At 42.2% G+C, this 18912-nt stretch overlaps 1 protein-coding gene across 4 annotated transcripts in view; it reads left to right on the top strand.

Annotated features, from left to right (window-relative positions):
- Positions 1-18912, top strand: part of dcst2 (DC-STAMP domain containing 2) — a 22543-nt gene extending 3631 nt beyond the window's left edge. For 2 of the 4 annotated variants that reach the window (XM_035751297.2, XM_035751296.2), the window contains 14 exons: positions 818-988; positions 1222-1323; positions 1459-1653; positions 3883-3948; positions 4130-4343; positions 4558-4715; positions 4976-5140; positions 5678-5845; positions 13330-13430; positions 16222-16352; positions 16569-16696; positions 17228-17321; positions 17605-17835; positions 17952-18904. In XM_035751297.2, the coding sequence (XP_035607190.2) occupies positions 818-988; positions 1222-1323; positions 1459-1653; positions 3883-3948; positions 4130-4343; positions 4558-4715; positions 4976-5140; positions 5678-5845; positions 13330-13430; positions 16222-16352; positions 16569-16696; positions 17228-17321; positions 17605-17835; positions 17952-18213 (2186 nt within the window). In that variant the 3' untranslated portion in view covers positions 18214-18904. Of the gene's footprint in view, positions 1-817; positions 989-1221; positions 1324-1458; positions 1654-3882; positions 3949-4129; positions 4344-4557; positions 4716-4975; positions 5141-5677; positions 5846-13329; positions 13431-16221; positions 16353-16568; positions 16697-17227; positions 17322-17604; positions 17836-17951 lie in introns of all 4 variants that reach the window. The other 2 variants (XM_052494445.1, XM_035751294.2) reach the window with 2 other exon arrangements.

Raw genomic sequence — 18912 nt, 5'->3', positions numbered from 1 at the left:
GTCAGTTTGGAGATGCCAGAAGGGCTGGTCCATATTCTTTCTAGTGGGCCTGTCTAACTTTTTTAGTGCAAAATGATCATGATCTGGCTTATAAATCAGAGTCTCAACTGAAAAAATGGGCTGTTGTGGGAGCCTCGAGGGAAACAAATGGGCTAGTGTTAGAAATGCCAGCACCAATTTTTGGTCCCAGTCTGCCCCTGAGATGACAAAAGCAGTGCAGAGGTGGAAGATGTGTAGGGAACTGCTGTTTAATTTGACAGGAAAATAAATTCAAGTTTTTAATCCCGGTGCTGAGCTAGTGTGTAGCAGCTAATTGCTGTAGGCTATGGCATGTGTTTGTTCTAGAATGTTATGTACGTCCCTTATCGATGGGTGAATAAAGCTAAAGCAGCCAAGGTGATAATGGCTGGAGTCATTTTTGCTTGTTTTTGCTTAGCCAAAGAACCCGACTATACATTCATTCAGGGGTTAAAGTTTTCCATTACTGTGACGGATTTCCATCATATGGATTCTGAGGTCGTTTTTGAGATCAGTGTAGATCCTCAATAACTTGAATATGGATTCATATGGATCATTTCAAATAAATGTATTTGAATAACTTAGGGCAGATACAAATAAACAGTTATTCAATGCATTGCATAGTAGTTAAACGAATTGTCTATGCTATTTGTGATCCAGTTTACTGATTTCCCATGGCCACCCCAGAAAAAAATCTGAGAAACACCCCTGGGTGGAAGGAATGACCTACAATGTATTACTCAGTAGACCAACTTTTTCTGGGTACCACTAACACACCTTTTTATGAATTTCCTCACAGTGAAGGGCAAGAACTTCCTCCTGTTCCTCATTTTCTCCATGTTGGTCCAGGGCCCCATGACCAACACCCTGGAAAACTTTGACCGTGCAGCGGACAGCGTGGTGTGTGGGGCCGAACTTGCCATGAACCAGACCCAGCAGCTGATGGAGCGAGCGGCTACACCTCTTCTCTGTGAGTCCAGCTGTTCCATAAAATCACACCACACAGCTGTAATTACACTCATTATACATGGTGTCTCTAATAGTTCACACAAGCTTTGTTTTCTCCATGGTCACTGAACTGGAAGGACATTGCAGGTGGAGACAATATGGTGGATGACTCCTTTTACAATGCAATTTCTACACAATCTGAGTGCTCTGCAATGTCACACACCCTTATAAGCTCCTAATGTCCACGTGTTGCAGCTGTGCTGGGCAAGATAAAAGAGATCACCAAAAATGTCCACTCCGTGGCTGGGAGGGTACAGAACTTAATCCAGGCCCTGACTGAGTCTGTCCGCCATGTAGGTAAGTATGTGGGCCATGCTTATACTAGCGCTGTCATCACTTGAAGACATTGTTAGTACAGTTACTGTATCTAACAATTTAACTCTCCAAATGAAGCCTTCCATTGATTTCTGTGCCCTCTACCTCCTGTTACAGCTCGTTCCCTGAGAAACGTGTTACACTTCCTGGTTGGCATTGGCGAGGTGTGTAATGACAAACTGGGCACCCCCTATAAGAAGTGTAACAAGCTGTTTGATGATGCCCGTGATGACTGCATGGAGCTCCTGTCTGTGTTCAACTTCCTTTGTCACATTGTGGATGGGTTCCGCCCCCTCTGTGGTCTCGCTCGAGGTTGGTTGACATGTTGTTCCATCATACAGTAGAATAACTATCCTCACTCACCCTTACTTCCGTCAGCTGTCAGTAGTAGAGGAAGGGTAGCTGTTTGTCATAGTGTCAGAGGGATAAATTATTGTCCACAAAGAAGCAGGATCAAATCGCAAGAGTAGGAACCTGAGAGGCTTTAGCACATATACAGCTGTATCAATAGAGCAAAGGAAATGTGAAAATTACATCAATCACTGTGGAAGGTGTCTGTTGTTTAATAATAAGAACATCTATGGTAGTGTTATAATTAGGTTGTCATATCTGTATTGTCATTGTCACAGTCTTAGCTCAATGTTTCTCTTAAAGAGCCATTTTGATGAACAACTTTGTTAGGGCCTTGCCTCCTAACCATTGCATATTTTATCTGAGATGTTTGTTCTCTGTTTAAGTCTTTCCCAGCTAGCAAATTTGGTTCCTTAGCAGTTTTGAGAAAGTACGTTTTTGGTTTCCCATTGGTTTGCGAACAAAGCCATAAGTTTCCTTACTGTTAAGACTTTTCTAAAAGTTCAGAGAACAGAAGTGAAAATTTCACCTGTTCTGGGAACATACATTTTCAGGTTGCAGGGAGGTTCTGAGAAAGTTTTCCTATTGTTTCCTGAAAGTTTTCCTGGGAGGTTTTATTAACGAATGGAAATTATAGGTTATTTTAAGTTAATTAAATAACATTCAGAGAAGGTTTCAATAAGACTTTTAATAACACTGCTAGCTTAGGTTTACTGTTTTGATCTCCAAGCATAGATAGGACACATGGAAATTAATTTGCTGAGGCATTAATCATGCAAGCACATTTGTTTTTTATTGTGGCATGGTGTCAGTGAGATTCAAACCTATGATCTTCTGCTCTCTATCCATGGAATTAGTCCACTGCGCCATGAGGATGGAACTAGTTTTTATGGAAAGTTTTCTTAATGTTCTGAGAATGTTCTTAATGTTTAAATAGAACCATGAGGACACCTGCAAAAAACGTTATGCTGAAGTACTGGAATTTTCACAGAAGAACTTTGTATCCTAACATTCTCCGAACATTCTGAGAAAATTCCTTTAAATAGAACCATGAGGAAACCTGCAGAAAACATTATGCTGAAGTTCTTGAATTCACATAGAGGAACGTTGTTTCTTCATGTTCTCTGAACATTCGGAGAACATGACTTTCAATAGAACCATGAGGAAACCTGTAAAAAACCTTATGCTGAAATTACCACAGAAGAACATTGTTTCTTAACGTTCTCTGAACAATTTGAGAACATTACTTTAAATAGAACCATGAAGAAACCTATATGAAATGTTATGGGAAGGTTGTATGCAAAATAACCATAGGATAACCACGCTCTCATAAAGCTCTAAGCAACATATTAAGGTTCTCAGAACATTATGTGCTAGCTGGGTTGTCAGTGGTTTAAAATCTTTTGATACTCAGTTAAAGTGTTTCCTTTTTTCACACCCAAGCCTGTTTTTTCCCGATTTTGGTGAAAAAATGCTGACTATAAATATGTTAGCTCATGGAAAAATAGATCATCCATTGTTGTGAGGTTGACATCAGTGTAGAGGTACAGCACAGCCCTCCTCTCTAGCAGCTCTGCAGTGCGCTGTGTTATTCTTTAGCCTAGGAGGGCAAGGTAACTTAGGTGCCAAGGCCTTGTTAAAACCCTCCAGCCCCACGCCGCTCTCAGGTTTCCTCTCACATTTTCCAGGAGGAGCGCAGCCGTGAGTCACCCTCCGTCCCTCTGCCTCCCCCTCCATCCCTCTGCCTCCCCCCTCCATCCATCTGCCTCCCATGTTTTCTTTTCAAATGAATTATTGTTTTATATCCACCGCTGCTCTCGGGCCAGCCAGGAGCCAGCCGGGCACGGGTGACTTTTTAATCCAAACATGACCTGAGGGCCAGAGACAGGAGGAAGGGAAAGAAAAGATAAAACACACTTCCTGGCCCTTGGGAGATCTAGAATGCTGCTCTCAGCATAAAGTGAATGGTGGCATTTCACTTTCTAAACTATGGGTCATAAATCCTATATAATGCTGTCTTATAAACCTGACATGACACTTGGGTTTACTTTTAATGACCGTTCACAATGGTTTTATGAGACAATGACTAGAGCCTGTGATGCAGAGATGCATTTGTCACGTAAATTAGCTGGAGGTTATGTCATTGTAGGTATGAGGACAGTAATCCTCAATACATTCCTCTCATTTCAGTTGGTCAGCTGTTTTGCATCATCCCTTCTTACATTGTTGGCCACATGAAGACAAAGATTGCTGCCCGTAAGTAAAGTGCAGAGGTACAAAAACCTTGACCTCATAATAGTTTCAACTACTTCTCTATTCAAAGGTAGAACATTCTTTAATACCATCATTCTACTGTAACTCCTTTTTGATGGCCATTCCAAACAGTCACAAATGCACAGTGCCACATTCTGGTGCATGTCTCTTTGCTCTCTTCTAGCAACCATAGCAGCTTTCGAGAAGATGAAGAAGGAGTTTGAGTTCAACATATCGGCCTCTATGCACTTTGACATGAATGTGAACAGCAGTCAGTCGCTGCAACAGGTGTCACAGGATATGATGGAGGAAGTGTCGGTGGAGCTGGGACGTTTCCAGGAAGTGATGGGGCTAATAGCCTACATAGGCCTCTTCCTTCTGCTGCTAATGTACCTACAGTAAGTCTATATTCATTCACATGGGTCATGCAAACAAGGTTTGACGAGGAGCGGTATACTCTATACCAGGGTTTCCCCCCTTCGGTCCTGGGGCCCCTGCAGCTGTATAGTGCAAAAAACAAAACTTGCACCTGGGGGGACCCCAGGACCGATTTTGGGAAATGATGCTCTATACTGTGCCTGTGTGTGTGTTCTTTGTGTGTGTGTTTGAAAGGGCTGTCCTGTACAAACACAAGTACCTGCACCAAGATGACTTTGACAACACTTACATCACAGAGCAGTTTGAGGAGCTCGACCAGAGATTGGCGAGTGAGGGAAAAACCCCTGTCCTACCTCTCAGCCAGAAAGAGGCCCGCACCTACATCAGACCATGTGAGTGGAGCAGGAAGAGAGGGAATGCACAGGAAAGAGGAGAAGATAAGATAAATGGATTGTAGGGAGGATGCAGTGTGGGTGTGGAGAGAAAAGGTGCAGAGCGAAAGGATATAGAGAAGTTAGAAAATGAGAGAGAACAGCAACAACAAAAATGTCTAGAAAGGTGAAAGAGAAAGTCAGTGTAACATTGATGTCATGGCAGTGAAAACACCCACCCACCTAACCTCCCCTACCCCACACCCATCCCTGTCCTCTAGTCTCAGTGTACCTGACAGCCAGGGAGCGGCAGACGGCTGCCCTCAGCGCAGTGTCCATTCTCAGGCACATAGCCATGGGATGCCTGGTGGTGGCGCTGGACCTGGTGGTCTTCTGGATGTTTGACCTGGTGCACCACCAAGCCCAGGGGGACATCGTGGCCAGAGGTGAGACAGTCTGACTACAGGGAAATAAATAGATGATGTTCAGTTCAAGGTTATTTACTGTAATAAATACATTGGAAATCTTACTAGCCAGCCCACCCATCAGTGTACTCACAGGTGCATGGTTAAAAACAGAAATAGACGAGAGGTATAATGTCTGCATTCGTTATTGCTTCCAAAAATGATATTTACCTGAATGAAACCAGAAACACTGCAAACAAACCAAGTCTCAAGCTATTTTATTTGTAGACGTTTTGTTTGGGCTGATATTTTGGACTTAGTTTTTTTAGACATAATGAACAGTTTATTTTATGAGAGAAAGTGGTTGTTTGGTGTGATGAGTAACCTTGCCTGAAACCTGAGACTTGTCCTGAACATCCCTTTACTCCGTTCTATTCAGTACAATCAAGGAATTAAACTGGACATCAGTTTCCAATTAAATACTATAGTACAGATTATTCTAATGAAATGGTATATCAAACCATATTTGGAACGAACAACATCATCCAAGACATTGTTCTCTCTTTGTGCTCTCTCTAGCACCCATCGTAGTGGCGGTGGAAGTAAATGGCACAGGCTATGCCTCGGACATCTTCAAGGACATAGTGGCTGCCTTCGCCATTCTACAGAAGGGCAACATCACTGTTCTCAGCAAGAAGTGTCTGATGGAGCCTTCAGAGCCAGACCACTCAGGATACATGCTCATAGGTAACACCTGGACTAGTATTATTTAGTATTTACTAGGATCCCCAGCTGCTACCAAGGCAGCATCTACTCTTCCTGGGGTCCAAACAGGAATAAAACAAAACAACCTACATTATAAATACAATAATACTTCATACAATACATTGTTACTCTTATTACAAATGTACAAAGAACATTTACAATACTACATTAAGTAAGGGATAGTCAATGAGGAGCTACAGTATATCACAAAAGTGAGTACACCCCTCACATTTTTGTAAATATTTGAGTATATCTTTTCATGTGACAACACTGAAGAAATGACACTTTGCTACAATGTAAAGTAGTGAGTGTACAGCTTGTATAACAGTGTAAATTTGCTGACCCCTCAAAATAACTCAACACACAGCCATTAATGTCTAAACCGCTGGCAACAAAAGTGAGTACACCCCTAGGTGAAAATGTCCAAATTGAGCCCAAAGTGTCAATATTTTGTGTGGCCACCATCATTTTTCCAGCACTGCCTTAACCCTCTTGGGCATGGAGTTCACCAGAGCTTCACAGGTTGCCACTGGAGTCCTCTTCCACTCCTCGATGACTACATCACGGAACTGGTGGATGTTAGAGACCTTGCACTCCTCCACCTTCCGTTTGAGGATGCCCCACAGATGCTCAATAGGGTTTAGGTCTGGAGACGTGCTTGGCCAGTCCATCACCTTTACCCTCAGCTTCTTTAGCAAGACAGTGGTTGTCTTGGAGGTGTGTTTGGGGTCGTTATCATGTTGGAATACTGCCCTGCGGCCCAGTCTCTGAAGGGAGGGGGATCATGCTCTTCTTCAGTATGTCACAGTACATGTTGGCATTCATGGTTCCCTCAATGAACTGTAGCTCCCCAGTGCCAGCAGCACTCATGCAGCCCCAGACCATGACACTCCCACCACCATGCTTGACTGTAGGCAAGACACACTTGTCTTTGTACTCCTCACCTGGTTGCCGCCACACACACTTGACACCATCTGAACCAAATAAGTTTATCTTGGTCTCATCAGACCACAGGACATGGTTCCAGTAATCCATGTCCTTTGTCTGCTTGTCTTCAGCAAACTGTTTGCGGGCTTTCTTGTGCATCATCTTTAGAAGAGGCTTCCTTCTGTGACAACAGCCATGCAGACCAATTTGATGCAGTGTACGGCGTATGGTCTGAGCACTGACAGGCTGACCCCCCACCCCTTTAACCTCTGCAGCAATGCTGGCAGCACTCATACGTCTATTTCCCAAAGACAACATCTGGATATGAAGCTGAGCACGTGCGCTCAACTTCTTTTGTCGACCATGGCGAGGCCTGTTCTGAGTGGAACCCGTCCAGGTAAACCGCTGTATGGTCGGCCACCGTGCTGCAGCTCAGTTTCAGAGTCTTGGCAAACTTCTTATAGCCCAGGCCATCTTTATGTAGAGCAACAATGATTTTTTTCAGATCCCCAGAGAGTTCTTTGCCATGAGGTGCCATGTTGAACTTCCAGTGACCAGTCAGTATGAGGGAGTGTGAGAGCGATGACACCAAATTTAACACACCTGCTCCCCATTCACACCTGAGACCTTGTAACACTAATGAGTCACATGACACCGGGGAGGGAAAATGGCTAATTAGGCCCCATTTGGACATTTTCACCTAGGGTACTCACTTTTGTTGCCAGCGGTTTCGACATTAATGGCTGTGTGTTATTTTGAGGGGACAGCAAATTTACACTGTTATACAAGCTGTACACTCACTACTTTACATTGTAGCAAAGTGTCATTTCTTCAGTGTTGTCACATGAAAAGATATACTCAAATATTAACAAAAATGTGAGGGGAGTACTCACTTTTGTGATATACTGTATGTGTTCTATTGAAAGTTCTGAACGATGTGGAAGGTGTGTACCACCAAGCGCTAGTGGAGTGGAACTGACCGTCCATGGAGTTACATTATTTTACAGAGAATGCATAGAGCCATAAATTAATTATCCTTTTTATACCATGGCTACAATTGAACACATTTGGCATTAGAAATGTGTTCATTTGTTTGTATAAATGTGTTCAACATCCATTAAAGTAGCTAGCAAGTTTACTAGATGGCTACAGTAGTGTCCGTGGTAACCAAACAAACAGACTTGCTAGTTTATCTAACCAAGCCATCAGTTCTAGCTTGCTATTATGAATATCAAATTCAACAATACCAATACTGTGTTCAATTCGACTTTTGCTTTTAAAACCAGCTCAAACAAAACGTGTAAAAATGAACTATAGCCATTGAATTCTACAGTGCAAATATACTGAGCTCTTAAAGCCAATCAAAAAGGAATGCCGTGGTATAATACAATATTACATTACAACGTTTGTGCGTTAGAGACTGTGTGTCTTTTCACAGCCCGCGTTGTGCTGTGACGTGTTCTTTTACCTGTTGTTTTTTCATCTGATTTTACTGCTCGCTTGAGCTACTTGATGTAGAAGAGAGTTCCATGTAGTCATGGCTCTATGTAGTACTGTGCATTTCCCAGAGTCTGTTCTGGACTTAGGGTATGTGAAGAGACCCCTGGTGGCATGTCTTGTGGGATATGTATGGGTGTCTGAGCTGTGTGTTAGCTGTTTGAACAGACGGTTCGGTGCTTTCAACAAACACATCAATACCTCTAACAAAGACAAGTAGTGATGCAGTCAATCTATCCTCTACTTTGAGCCAGGATAGATTGACATACATGGTATTGATATTAGCACTCTATGCACATTTAAGGGCCAGTCGTGCTGTTTTGAGACAACTGCCTATGTCCTTCTTAGTGGCACTTGGCCATTTGACTGGTCAGTAGTCCAGGTGTGATAAAACTAGGGTCTGTAGGACTTGTTTTATTGACAATGATGTCCGAAATCAGAGCAGCGCTTTATCAGACATCTCCCCATCTAAGTTACTGTTGCATCAATATGTTTTGACCATTTCAGTTTCAAATCTAGGGTTAGACCAACTTGCTCAATTGTTCATTAAAAGATTTAGATTAGGTTTAGGGTTTAGCGCAGGGGTTCCCAAACCTGAAAATTCTGGTGACCCCACCCCATGTGAAAAAAATTATACATTGTACAGCCAATGTTTACTTTTTAGGGGGGGAGCTAAGGCAGTGAAATGAAAAACATTCTAACCGTTTTTCTGATTGTCTTCTCAACTCACCATCACATACTTTTAATGGAGAGCAGCCAATTTCAAATTAGTCTGACATAATGTCCCTTATCTCACCACCACTAATGAGATGGGTGTGCTTGAATCATGTTGCATCGGAGCTTCTCAAAGTCAGGGGGCGTGGTCGATCTGGATCGATATTTGGTTTTAATGCAGAAGAGAGCACTGAATCCAGCTTCACACAGATATAAACTGGCGAAGGGTAGCCTACCATGAATTTTATGGTGCTTTCAAGACAACAGGGAACTATGAAAAATACAAGTTCAAATCATGACGACAGTGACCGTTAGGACAGAAAGTCAGAGGCCTAGAAAGAGGCCTGAGTTCCTGAGTTGGAATTCCGAGTTGGATGACCGTTCAAAACTATTTTTCTCAGTCTGAGCTAATTCCCACTTGCCTTGAGCACACGGAAGTCAGAGATTTATGAGTTCCCAGTTGTTTTGAATGCGGCATTAATGCTCAGAGGGATTGCCTTTGAGTCAAGAACCAAAACTCCTCCGTAGTGACCCGTGAATGCATTGTCTGCAGTATTCGGTCACATGACAGCTATGTCAGCTGTTCAATTTCACTTACCGGCATGTCAACTGAGCCAGGATCACATTCAAATGCATTGGGAAGTAGGTCCGTCCCAAAGTGCTCATCCAAGCGTTGGAGGTGAGCAGTTATCACTTGTGTGGGGCACTTCTGATGATGCTGTTTACTTTTTTTTTCTTTTTTTTCATTACATAGAAAGTCAACCAAGTCTGTTTTTTTTGTTTTCATATCCATTGTGAATGACAACAGTTCCTCTCTCAATGCATATTTTTCCCCCCAACACTCCCCCTTGATAACCACCAAGCCTCGATGTGAAACATTGCCATGCTCTGATCACATATCTCCACATAGTATTGCGAACAGGCGTGGGCTCAGTGGATGTGGTTTGATGTAGTTAACCATTTAAGTTACCTGCTGCAGTATATCTCGAGTTCTATGCTCAGCTCTTTTGCCACCAGATGCTCTTGGTGTATTATACAATGCATCCATATTGCAGAGGGAGACACATTCATAACTAGAGTGCAGAGGCCTGTCGGCTGATAAATGGAGCTATATCTGTGCAAAAGTCCACCATTCGATCCCATATGGAATCTGTTCGTCATCAATATAGCCACGCAGCACACTCAACATCCCATATGTCGTTTCATACTTGGGAATCGTGAGACAGAACAATATGTCCTTGTAAATAGCATCCCCCTACATGTATAGCAAACAAAAGTTAATGCATAGGCATCTCGGCCCTAACAGCTGACATCCATTTGGAGAGGATAAGCTTGGAAGTTTTTGAGTCATTCAGTCAGAGTTCCCTCTTTATTGCTAGCAATAGCATAAATTCTTTGTTTAACAGTGTTATCTGACAAAGGTATTGAAGTGAGTTTCTGTGCCTCTGCCTCCCAACACATTGTTTTCACCATATCAATTGCAGCCGATAATATCAAAGTCTCTCCTAGCCATTCACCGTGGGAATGATTCAAGTGCAACGGTCAAGTGCGGCCTTTTCCCATGATCTAAGCGCATTCTCTGGTTTCATTTTATCGTTTAGATTTGAATAATTTATGTATAAAAGTATATATTTAGATTTTGAGGGGATTTTGGAAATTCTGCCGCAACCCCATTTTCAAATTAGGCGACCCCCAGTTTGGGAACCACTGGTTTGGTGAATGATTTGTTCCAAGTACAATGCTTTTAGGTTTTGATATATTTAGGACTAGCTTTTTACTAGCCACCAATTCTAAAACTGACTTCAGATCTTTATGTGTTGCAGTAATTTCACTTGCTGTGGTAGTTGACATGTATAATGTTGAGTCAACAGCGTACATGGATGCACTGACTTCATTAAGGCTAATGGTAGGTCATTAGTAAAAATATTAAAAAGTAATGGGCCAACACAGCTACCTTGAGGTATGCCTAAATCTACTTGGTATTCAAGCAGACCTGCTGTTTTCAACTCTCTAGAGACAGTAGGAGAATTAGAGATACTCTGAATGATCGGCTATGAAAAGCCAACTGACATTTACTACCGAGGTGCTGACCTGTTGCACCCTCGACAACCACTGTGATTATTATTATTTGACCCTGCTGGTCATCTATGAACATTTGAACATCTTGGCCATGTTCTGTTATAAACTTCCCCCGGCACAGCCAGAAGAGGACTGGCCACCCCGCATAGCCTGGTTCCTCTCTTGGTTTCTTCCTAGGTTCTGGCCTTTCTAAGGAGGTTTTCCTAGCCACCGTGCTTCTACACCTGCTTTGCTTGCTGTTTGGGGTTTTAGGCTGGGTTTCTGTACAGTACTTTGTGACATCAGGTGATGTAAGAAGGTCTTTATAAATGCATTTTATTGATTGATTGGTTTAAGCTAGAGAAGCATTAATTAAAGAACACCCTCTGCGTTCTGGTAGATATGTAACTCTCAATCCACAATATGGCAGAGGATGTAAACCCATGTTTTTGCAACAGACTATGATCGATAATGTCAAAAGCTGCACTGAAGTCTAACAAAACAGCTCCCACAATCTTCTTATTATCAATTTCTTTCAGCCAATCATCAGCCATTTGTGTCAGTGCCGTACATTTTGAGTGCCCTTCCGTGTAAGCGTGCTGAAAGTCAGTTATCAGTTTGTTTACTGTGAAAAAGAATTGCATCTGGTCAAACAATATTTTTTCCCAAAGGTTTACTAAGGGTCAGTAGCAGGATTGGTTGGCTGTGTGAATCAGTAAAGGGTGCTTTGCTATTCTTAGGTAGTGGAATGAATTTTGCTTCCATCCAGGCCTGAGGGCACACACTTTGCTGTATGCTTAGATTGAAGAAATGGCAAATAGGAGTGGCAATATAGTCAACTACCCTTTTACTGAGTTACAGTTCATATAAGTAAATCAGTCAATTGAAATACATTTATTAATCTATGGATTTCACATGACTGGGCAGGGGTGCAGCCATGGGTGGGCATGGGAGGGCATAGGCCCACCCACTGGGGATCCAGGCCCAGCCAATCAAAATGAGTTTTTCTCCACAAAAGGGCTATATTATAGGCAGAAATACTCCTCAGTATCATCAGCTGTCCAGGTGACTGATCTCAGAAAATCCCGCAGGTGAAGAAGCCGGATGTGGAGGTTGTGGACTGGCGTGGTTACACGTGGTTTGCGGTTGTGAGGCCGGTTAGATGTACTGCCAAATTCTCTAAAACGATGTTGGAGGCAGCTTATGGTAGAGAAATTAACATTCAATGATCTAGCAACAGCTCTGGGGGACATTCCTGCAGTCAGCATTTCAATTGTATGCTCCCTCAAAACTTGAGAAATCTATGGCATTGTGTTGTGTGACAAAACTGCACATCTTAGAGTGGCCTTTTATTGTGCCCAGCACAAGATGCACCTGTGTAATGATCATGTGATTTAATCAGCTTCTTGATATGCCACACCTGTCAGGTGGATGGATTATCTTGGCAAAGGAGAAATGCTCACTAACAGGGATGTAAACAAATGTGTGCATAAAATGTGAGAGAAATAAGCTTTTTGTGCAATTGGAAAATATCTGGGATCTTTTATTTCAGCTCATGAAACATGGCACAAACACTTTACATGTTGCGTTTAGATTTTTGTTCAGTAAATATATTTTGGGGGGACTTTTAACCTTAAAATATCTGGTAGAACTTGCCCCTAACATTATCTGCCAAAATAATGGAAACGCTTGAGTAAATGGGGGATACAAAGTATATTGAAAGCAGATGCTTAAGCAATTAATGTTAAGCAATTAACATCCCATCATGCTTAGGGTCATGTATAAAATTATTTTGGCCATTATTTTTGCTACCATGGCTATGCTCCCATAGGATGACAATTATCCCATCCACAGGGCGATAGTGGTCACAAGATCTCAACCCAATTGAACACTTATGGAAGTGATTCTGGAGCAGTGCCTGAGAACGCGTTTTCTATTATCAACAAAACACCAAATGATGGAATTTCTCGTGGAAGAATGGTGTCTCATCCCTCCGATAGAGCTCCAGACACAACAGTGTATGCCAAGGTGCATTGAAGCTGTTCTGGCTCGTGGTGGCCCAACTCCCTATTAAGAGGCTTTATGTTGGTGTTTCCTTTATTTTGGCAGTTATCTATATCTAGCCCTTGGCCTAGGGATGTGGAGTAAATTCTACAGGGTCTCTGTAATGGACAATTGTTGTGAAAGGAAATGTTTTTTTTTGTTGCTAAAAGACACTGACACCCAGTGGACAAAATAACCTGTTCGCTTTGCTTCCTCTCTTATCACAGGATTCCTCTATGGACTCACCTTGTTCATTGTGTTCGCTGGAAGCTACGTCAAGCGGTTAAGGAGGCTCGTGTGTGCCAGGTACCACCCAAAACGAGAACGGGTACGTTATTACTCAGTCACACCTCTCTCCTTATCTGTCCAGTCCCAAACCCCCTCTAGTCCTTACCACTTCTGTGTTTGCTGATCCGAGGGAACCAGGTAGGTGTAGTAATAGATGGATACCCTTCCAGTGGACTTAGCTGTTGCTTCCATCTATCCATTTCCTTTAGATCTGCAAACAGCGACGAGTTAGGGGCTGTCAGTTATATAAAAACTACACTGAAATAAAAAGATCCACAGATAGATTTGTTCACAATAGCCACTTCAGGTTGTGATTTTGGGCAGGCACATTAGAACTTGTTCTGCAGTAGTCTGCTGGTCTGGGAGGAATGTGAACCATGCATAGAATTTAAACAATTTCAAGACTTCAGGGGAACAGGCAGGTCAGCACTGCACTGCAATACAGATGTGCTTATCTTGATTTCGGGACAAAAGAACAGACAGAAATTGAATGCTGGTCTTATATTGTGGCGGTTTTTGTCATTGTTTGTATACGAGTAGTGGCACGGTTAGCATCACACTCAGCCACGATCTATTACAAACTGGTGTGACAGGGAAGGTGTTGCATCATTCTAATGGCAGTGTTCATACACTTTGCCAGCAGCTTCAGGTTTAGTGTTACTACATTTTATACTAGACTGTTGGAATTGAAACCATGTACAGAATGTTGAGCATCGACACCGGGTCTGTGTAACGTAACTTAGTCTATGTGCACACATAACTCGATCTACAGGTAACTGCCAAAATAAAGGAAACACCAACATAAAGTGTCTTAATAGGGCGCGAGGCCACCACAAGCCACCAGAACAGCTTCAATGCACCTTGGCATAGATTCTCTGGATTCTCATAGATTGTCTGGAACTCTATTTATATTTTGGAGTGATGTGACAACATTCTTCCATGAGAAATTCCATAATTTTGGGTTTTGTTAAAACTTCTTAGCGATAGGGTCTAGTTTCCTGAATTTCGGCCTGACGGGCGTGCCCAAAGTAAACTGCCTGTTACTCAGGTCCAGAAGCCAGGATATGCATATAATTGGTAGCGTTGGATAGAAAACACTTTGAAGTTTCTATAACAGAATTGATATGGCAGGTGAAAATCCAAAGAAAAACCAACCAGAATATATTTTTAGGTCCCAGGCTCTTACTGTGGAAGCTATGGGTTCTATGTAATACTGTCTCCCAGATTGCCATTCTTATGGCTTCCAGTAGATGTCAATGGTCTTTATTCAAGGTTTCAGGCTTGTTTTTTTTTAACTAGCAAGAATTTGGAGTTTTGGTGAAGAGAGCACCGGAACAATGTCAGTCTTTCGACGCGTGAGGAAGAGGGTGCACGCTTACTAATTCTACTTTCCTATTGAGCATAATACTTTCCGTAGGAAATATTATAGTTTATTTACATTTTAGAGCACCTGAGGATTACATAGAAATGTCGTTTGACTTGTTTGGAAGAAGTTTAGCGGTAGCTTTTTGGACTCCTTTGTCTGCATGTTGAATGAGTGGATTACTGAAATTGATGGCGCCAACTAAACAGACTTTTTGGGATATAAAGAAGGATTTTATCTAACAAAATGACCATTCATGTTGTAGCTGGGACCCTTGGGATTTCAAACAGAGAAAGATCTTCAAAAGTGATTTATTTAATAGCTATTTGTGATTTTAAAAAACCTGTGCTGGTTGAAAAATATGTTGTGGGGTGCCATCCTCAGACAATCGCATGGTATGCTTTCACTGTAAAGCCTATTGTAAATCGGACAACGCAGTTAGATTAACAAGAATTTAAACTTTTAAATGATATAAGATACTTGTTAGTTCATGAATGTTTAATATTCCGATTATTTATTTGAATTGCACGCCCTCCAATTTCTCCGGATGTTTTCGACTGGTGTACTACTAGCGGGATGCCTATCCCTAAGATTAATGGTGGTGGAAAACGCTGGTACAATGGTATCGTCAACCGAGCCTAGCTGTTCTGCAGTGCAATCTAGCTTGACTCGCTATAAAGTTATAGAGACAAGTTGAGGAAAAAGTAACTCAACAAAACATGTTTTATTATCACCTGTAACAATATATTTATCCTGTCTTGAATGAAAAGGTCACATTTTGTAATCGCACTAAGTAAATGCAATCTCTGACGAGAGACAAGCTCTCCTCCATCTTGCATTGCAAACACTACACTTGTCCGTTCAGTAGCGGGGCAAGACTCCGTGAAGATGACGCACGGTATAATGAAATACGTCACGATGTAAACAGGGCGCCGTAAACATGCGCCACTACAGAATATCCCGTAAGTGTTCAATTGGAATGAGAATTGAGATCTGGTGACCGAGACATACACACACCCTTTAAACCCTTATACTGCTTTGAGACTCCTCTTTCAAAGTCACTGAGAACTTTTCTTCTAGCCATGTTAGCCAAAATAATGGGCAACTGGGCATTTTTATACATGACCCTAAGCATGATGGGATGTTAATTGCTTAATTAATTCAGGAACCACACCTCTGTGGAAGGACCTGCTTTCAATATATTTTGTATCCCTCATTTACTCAAGTGTTTACTTTATTTTGGCAATTACCTGTATTTGTCTATTGTCAGCCAACGGGTATTTATTGTCTTGCCCTGGTGACAATCTAATTTCCTCTCTGAGATTGACAAGCATGATCAGGAAATTCTATAGATTATCAACTGGGCCAGGATGCAGATGAATTCTATTTGTCCAGCACCTGTTCGAGATCCAGACACTTTTGATATAACAGAGCAGGTAATGGTGTTTCTCGTTCCTCTGTGGGGCAGAAGCGGGTGCATCTCCTCCACAGGAGGATCCAGAGCCAGCGTAAGTCTCTAGGTAAAGCCCTGCTGAGGTCTGTAGCCAGGAGCAGGGCAGACGGAGAGGGGACCAGATTCCTCCAGACACTCACAACCTGGTAAAATGAATGTCAATTTCATCTAAATCTCCCATTCTTGAAGCCATTTTGCATTTTTCACCATATTAATATTTTAACTAGTGCATTTTCTTTGCCCATGCAAATCTAGTGTAGTCCAGGACTGTAACACATGACACATTTATAGTGGATGTGTATACAAGTAACTTTGACATATCACTAATGTTATTACAGCTAATGATGTGTTCTTTAATCTAGCCTCCCAGGTGGGTCCTACCTGGCTGAAATTCTGGGGGTGTCCTCTGTCTCTTGCATGGCCTGTGGAAGGAGAGGAGAGGGACAGAGCGACCCCAGCATGGTCACATGCATCACCCCTCAGTGTAAAGGTACAGCAGCCGAACTCAGACCTTTTTAAGGTTGTCTTTGTTTGGGGATTTTTGTTTTTGTTTATAGGACCCCCTTGAAAAGTAGATCGGTTTCCTTTAAAAACTCTACAAGCTCATAAATGTTACCTGCCTTTCATGTACCGCTTTTCTTTGAGTGTCATAAAATCTTTCCTTTTTCCTTGTAAAATGAATTGGAGTTTGACCTTACTGTGTGTACAGTGAGTGAGTTGACTCTGTTAAACTGTTGACTCACCCTAGAAGGATAAGAAATCAGCTAACACCTTTGGTGAAGCAACACGAGGAGTGTTTCTCCAAATTCATTTCAACTCTTTGAAACCGCTTAGGGATTACTTGTTGTTTCAGAATGTTAACCCAGATTTGCGAGCCATATCTTTGATATTGTTTTGTGACATTGCCCCTGGTCTTGTTGAGTTTTATGTTCCCCTTGGTAATCTGACTTTTCTGTTCCATTCAACTGCTCCACTGTGGTTTGTTGCACTCTAACCCATCTGCTGTTTTAACATTACACAGGGGTATACTGTAAGCAGTGCTTCCAGAGTATGGGCCAGGTGTGTGCAGTTTGCATGGGACCCCTGACCTTTCAGGAGGACTGTGAGGAAGAGCTGTGAGTCTTCCACAGGGGCACATTACTCATGATGACCACCTGTTAGAATGTTAAACCTGTTAGACTCTAGTTGACCATTTAACTATCATGTTACACTTTGTTTGGTTACACTTAACATACAGTAAATTACTCACTTGCCCCAATTGCATTTTGTAACTAGAAACCAGTTGTCACATAGTAACTAAACATATAACTAATGTGGAATAAAAATGTATGAATGAACTAGAATGTGCCCCTTAGTCATACAGAATAGCAGTTGTGTGGTATAACCTGTATGTTCCAGAGACTCCAGTGATGATGAGCAACTGGGCCTGTGGACCGCCGCCCTAACTTCCCCCCACATCACCCACAGGGGCACCAGGAGACTGATGAAGAGGAGGATCTCCATGGCAACCCGGCGGCGGCCCTCAGAGAGCAGGGTGCAGCGTGGGGCCTACAGCAGTATAGGGCTGGTGGAAGGAGACAGTGGGGACAGTAGTGGTCATATCAGTCCCCCCAGTGACTCTGAACACAGGTAATGGAGATGTGACTCTTCATATTTATGATTATGATCACTACTGTCATTGCCATCAGAATGAACATGATCAGACATTTAATTGAGCATTCATTGTCTCTGCCTGTCCTCCCCAGTGAGCCAGATATGATTTACCAAGACTACTCAGAACAGGACCACTCTGAGCCTAGTGACGATGACTATAACCACAACCCCAACCCAGCATTGTCCCTCTCGGCCATCTATGTGAGCGGGGGGCTGGAGACCCAAGGGTGCGAGAGTGACACTTCAGATAGTGACGCCTCGTTTCACTCTGTCACCTCTGGCCGGATTGACCACTCTCAGTATGGATCCCTGAGAACGGTCACAGTCCACAGCCTTGACCACAACTCACAATAGCAAACTTTCTCAGGGATGACCACCTTAATCAACCAGCTCCATTGACATTCAGAAGGAACTAATTGTGCTCAGCTCAGAACACTGCAGTCTGTGACAAAGAGGCTACAGATGCTAATAGGGATGAGCAAATGACTTTCTAAGTTATATACATTTAATTTAGTATTAAAATACATGTTTTCCATGTTATCAAAGCATTAGCCCATTTATTTTCCATATGTACGTGCGATAAAAATAGGGGAACTTCATAGTGAACTAGTAGATGCATTTGAAGTGTTCTCCAAATCTAGAATGTAAATGAGCTTGTTTGGTTTTGGTTAAATTGCCCCCATTTATGCTTTAGTGCCAGTGGAATGCACTGCATGAATCACCTGCACTCCAGCGCTTCATTTATAATCAAACTGATGATAACCTTAGATGCTATAGGGTCAATGGGTTATATATATTTTTTTAAGAATGAATAGTACAAGCTGATGTCATGGATTGTGGATGAACCATGTTAGGACCATTTTAAGAGAATAAATACATCATTTAAGATTTACATTTTATAATGTTAGTCAAAGACTGTTTTGTGATATTCATATTTGTATGTCTCTGTGGAAAGTTATAAATATATGTCTCTGTGGAAAGTTGGAAACAGATAAAGACACTATGACTTTGTAAATGGAGTTGTAAACGCCCACAAATTTGGAATTAAAAAAG

This window comes from Oncorhynchus keta, chromosome 34 (genome assembly GCF_023373465.1).
Source record: "Oncorhynchus keta strain PuntledgeMale-10-30-2019 chromosome 34, Oket_V2, whole genome shotgun sequence".
NCBI classification, from domain to species: domain Eukaryota; kingdom Metazoa; phylum Chordata; class Actinopteri; order Salmoniformes; family Salmonidae; genus Oncorhynchus; species Oncorhynchus keta.
This window is presented reverse-complemented; position numbering and strand designations above follow the sequence as displayed.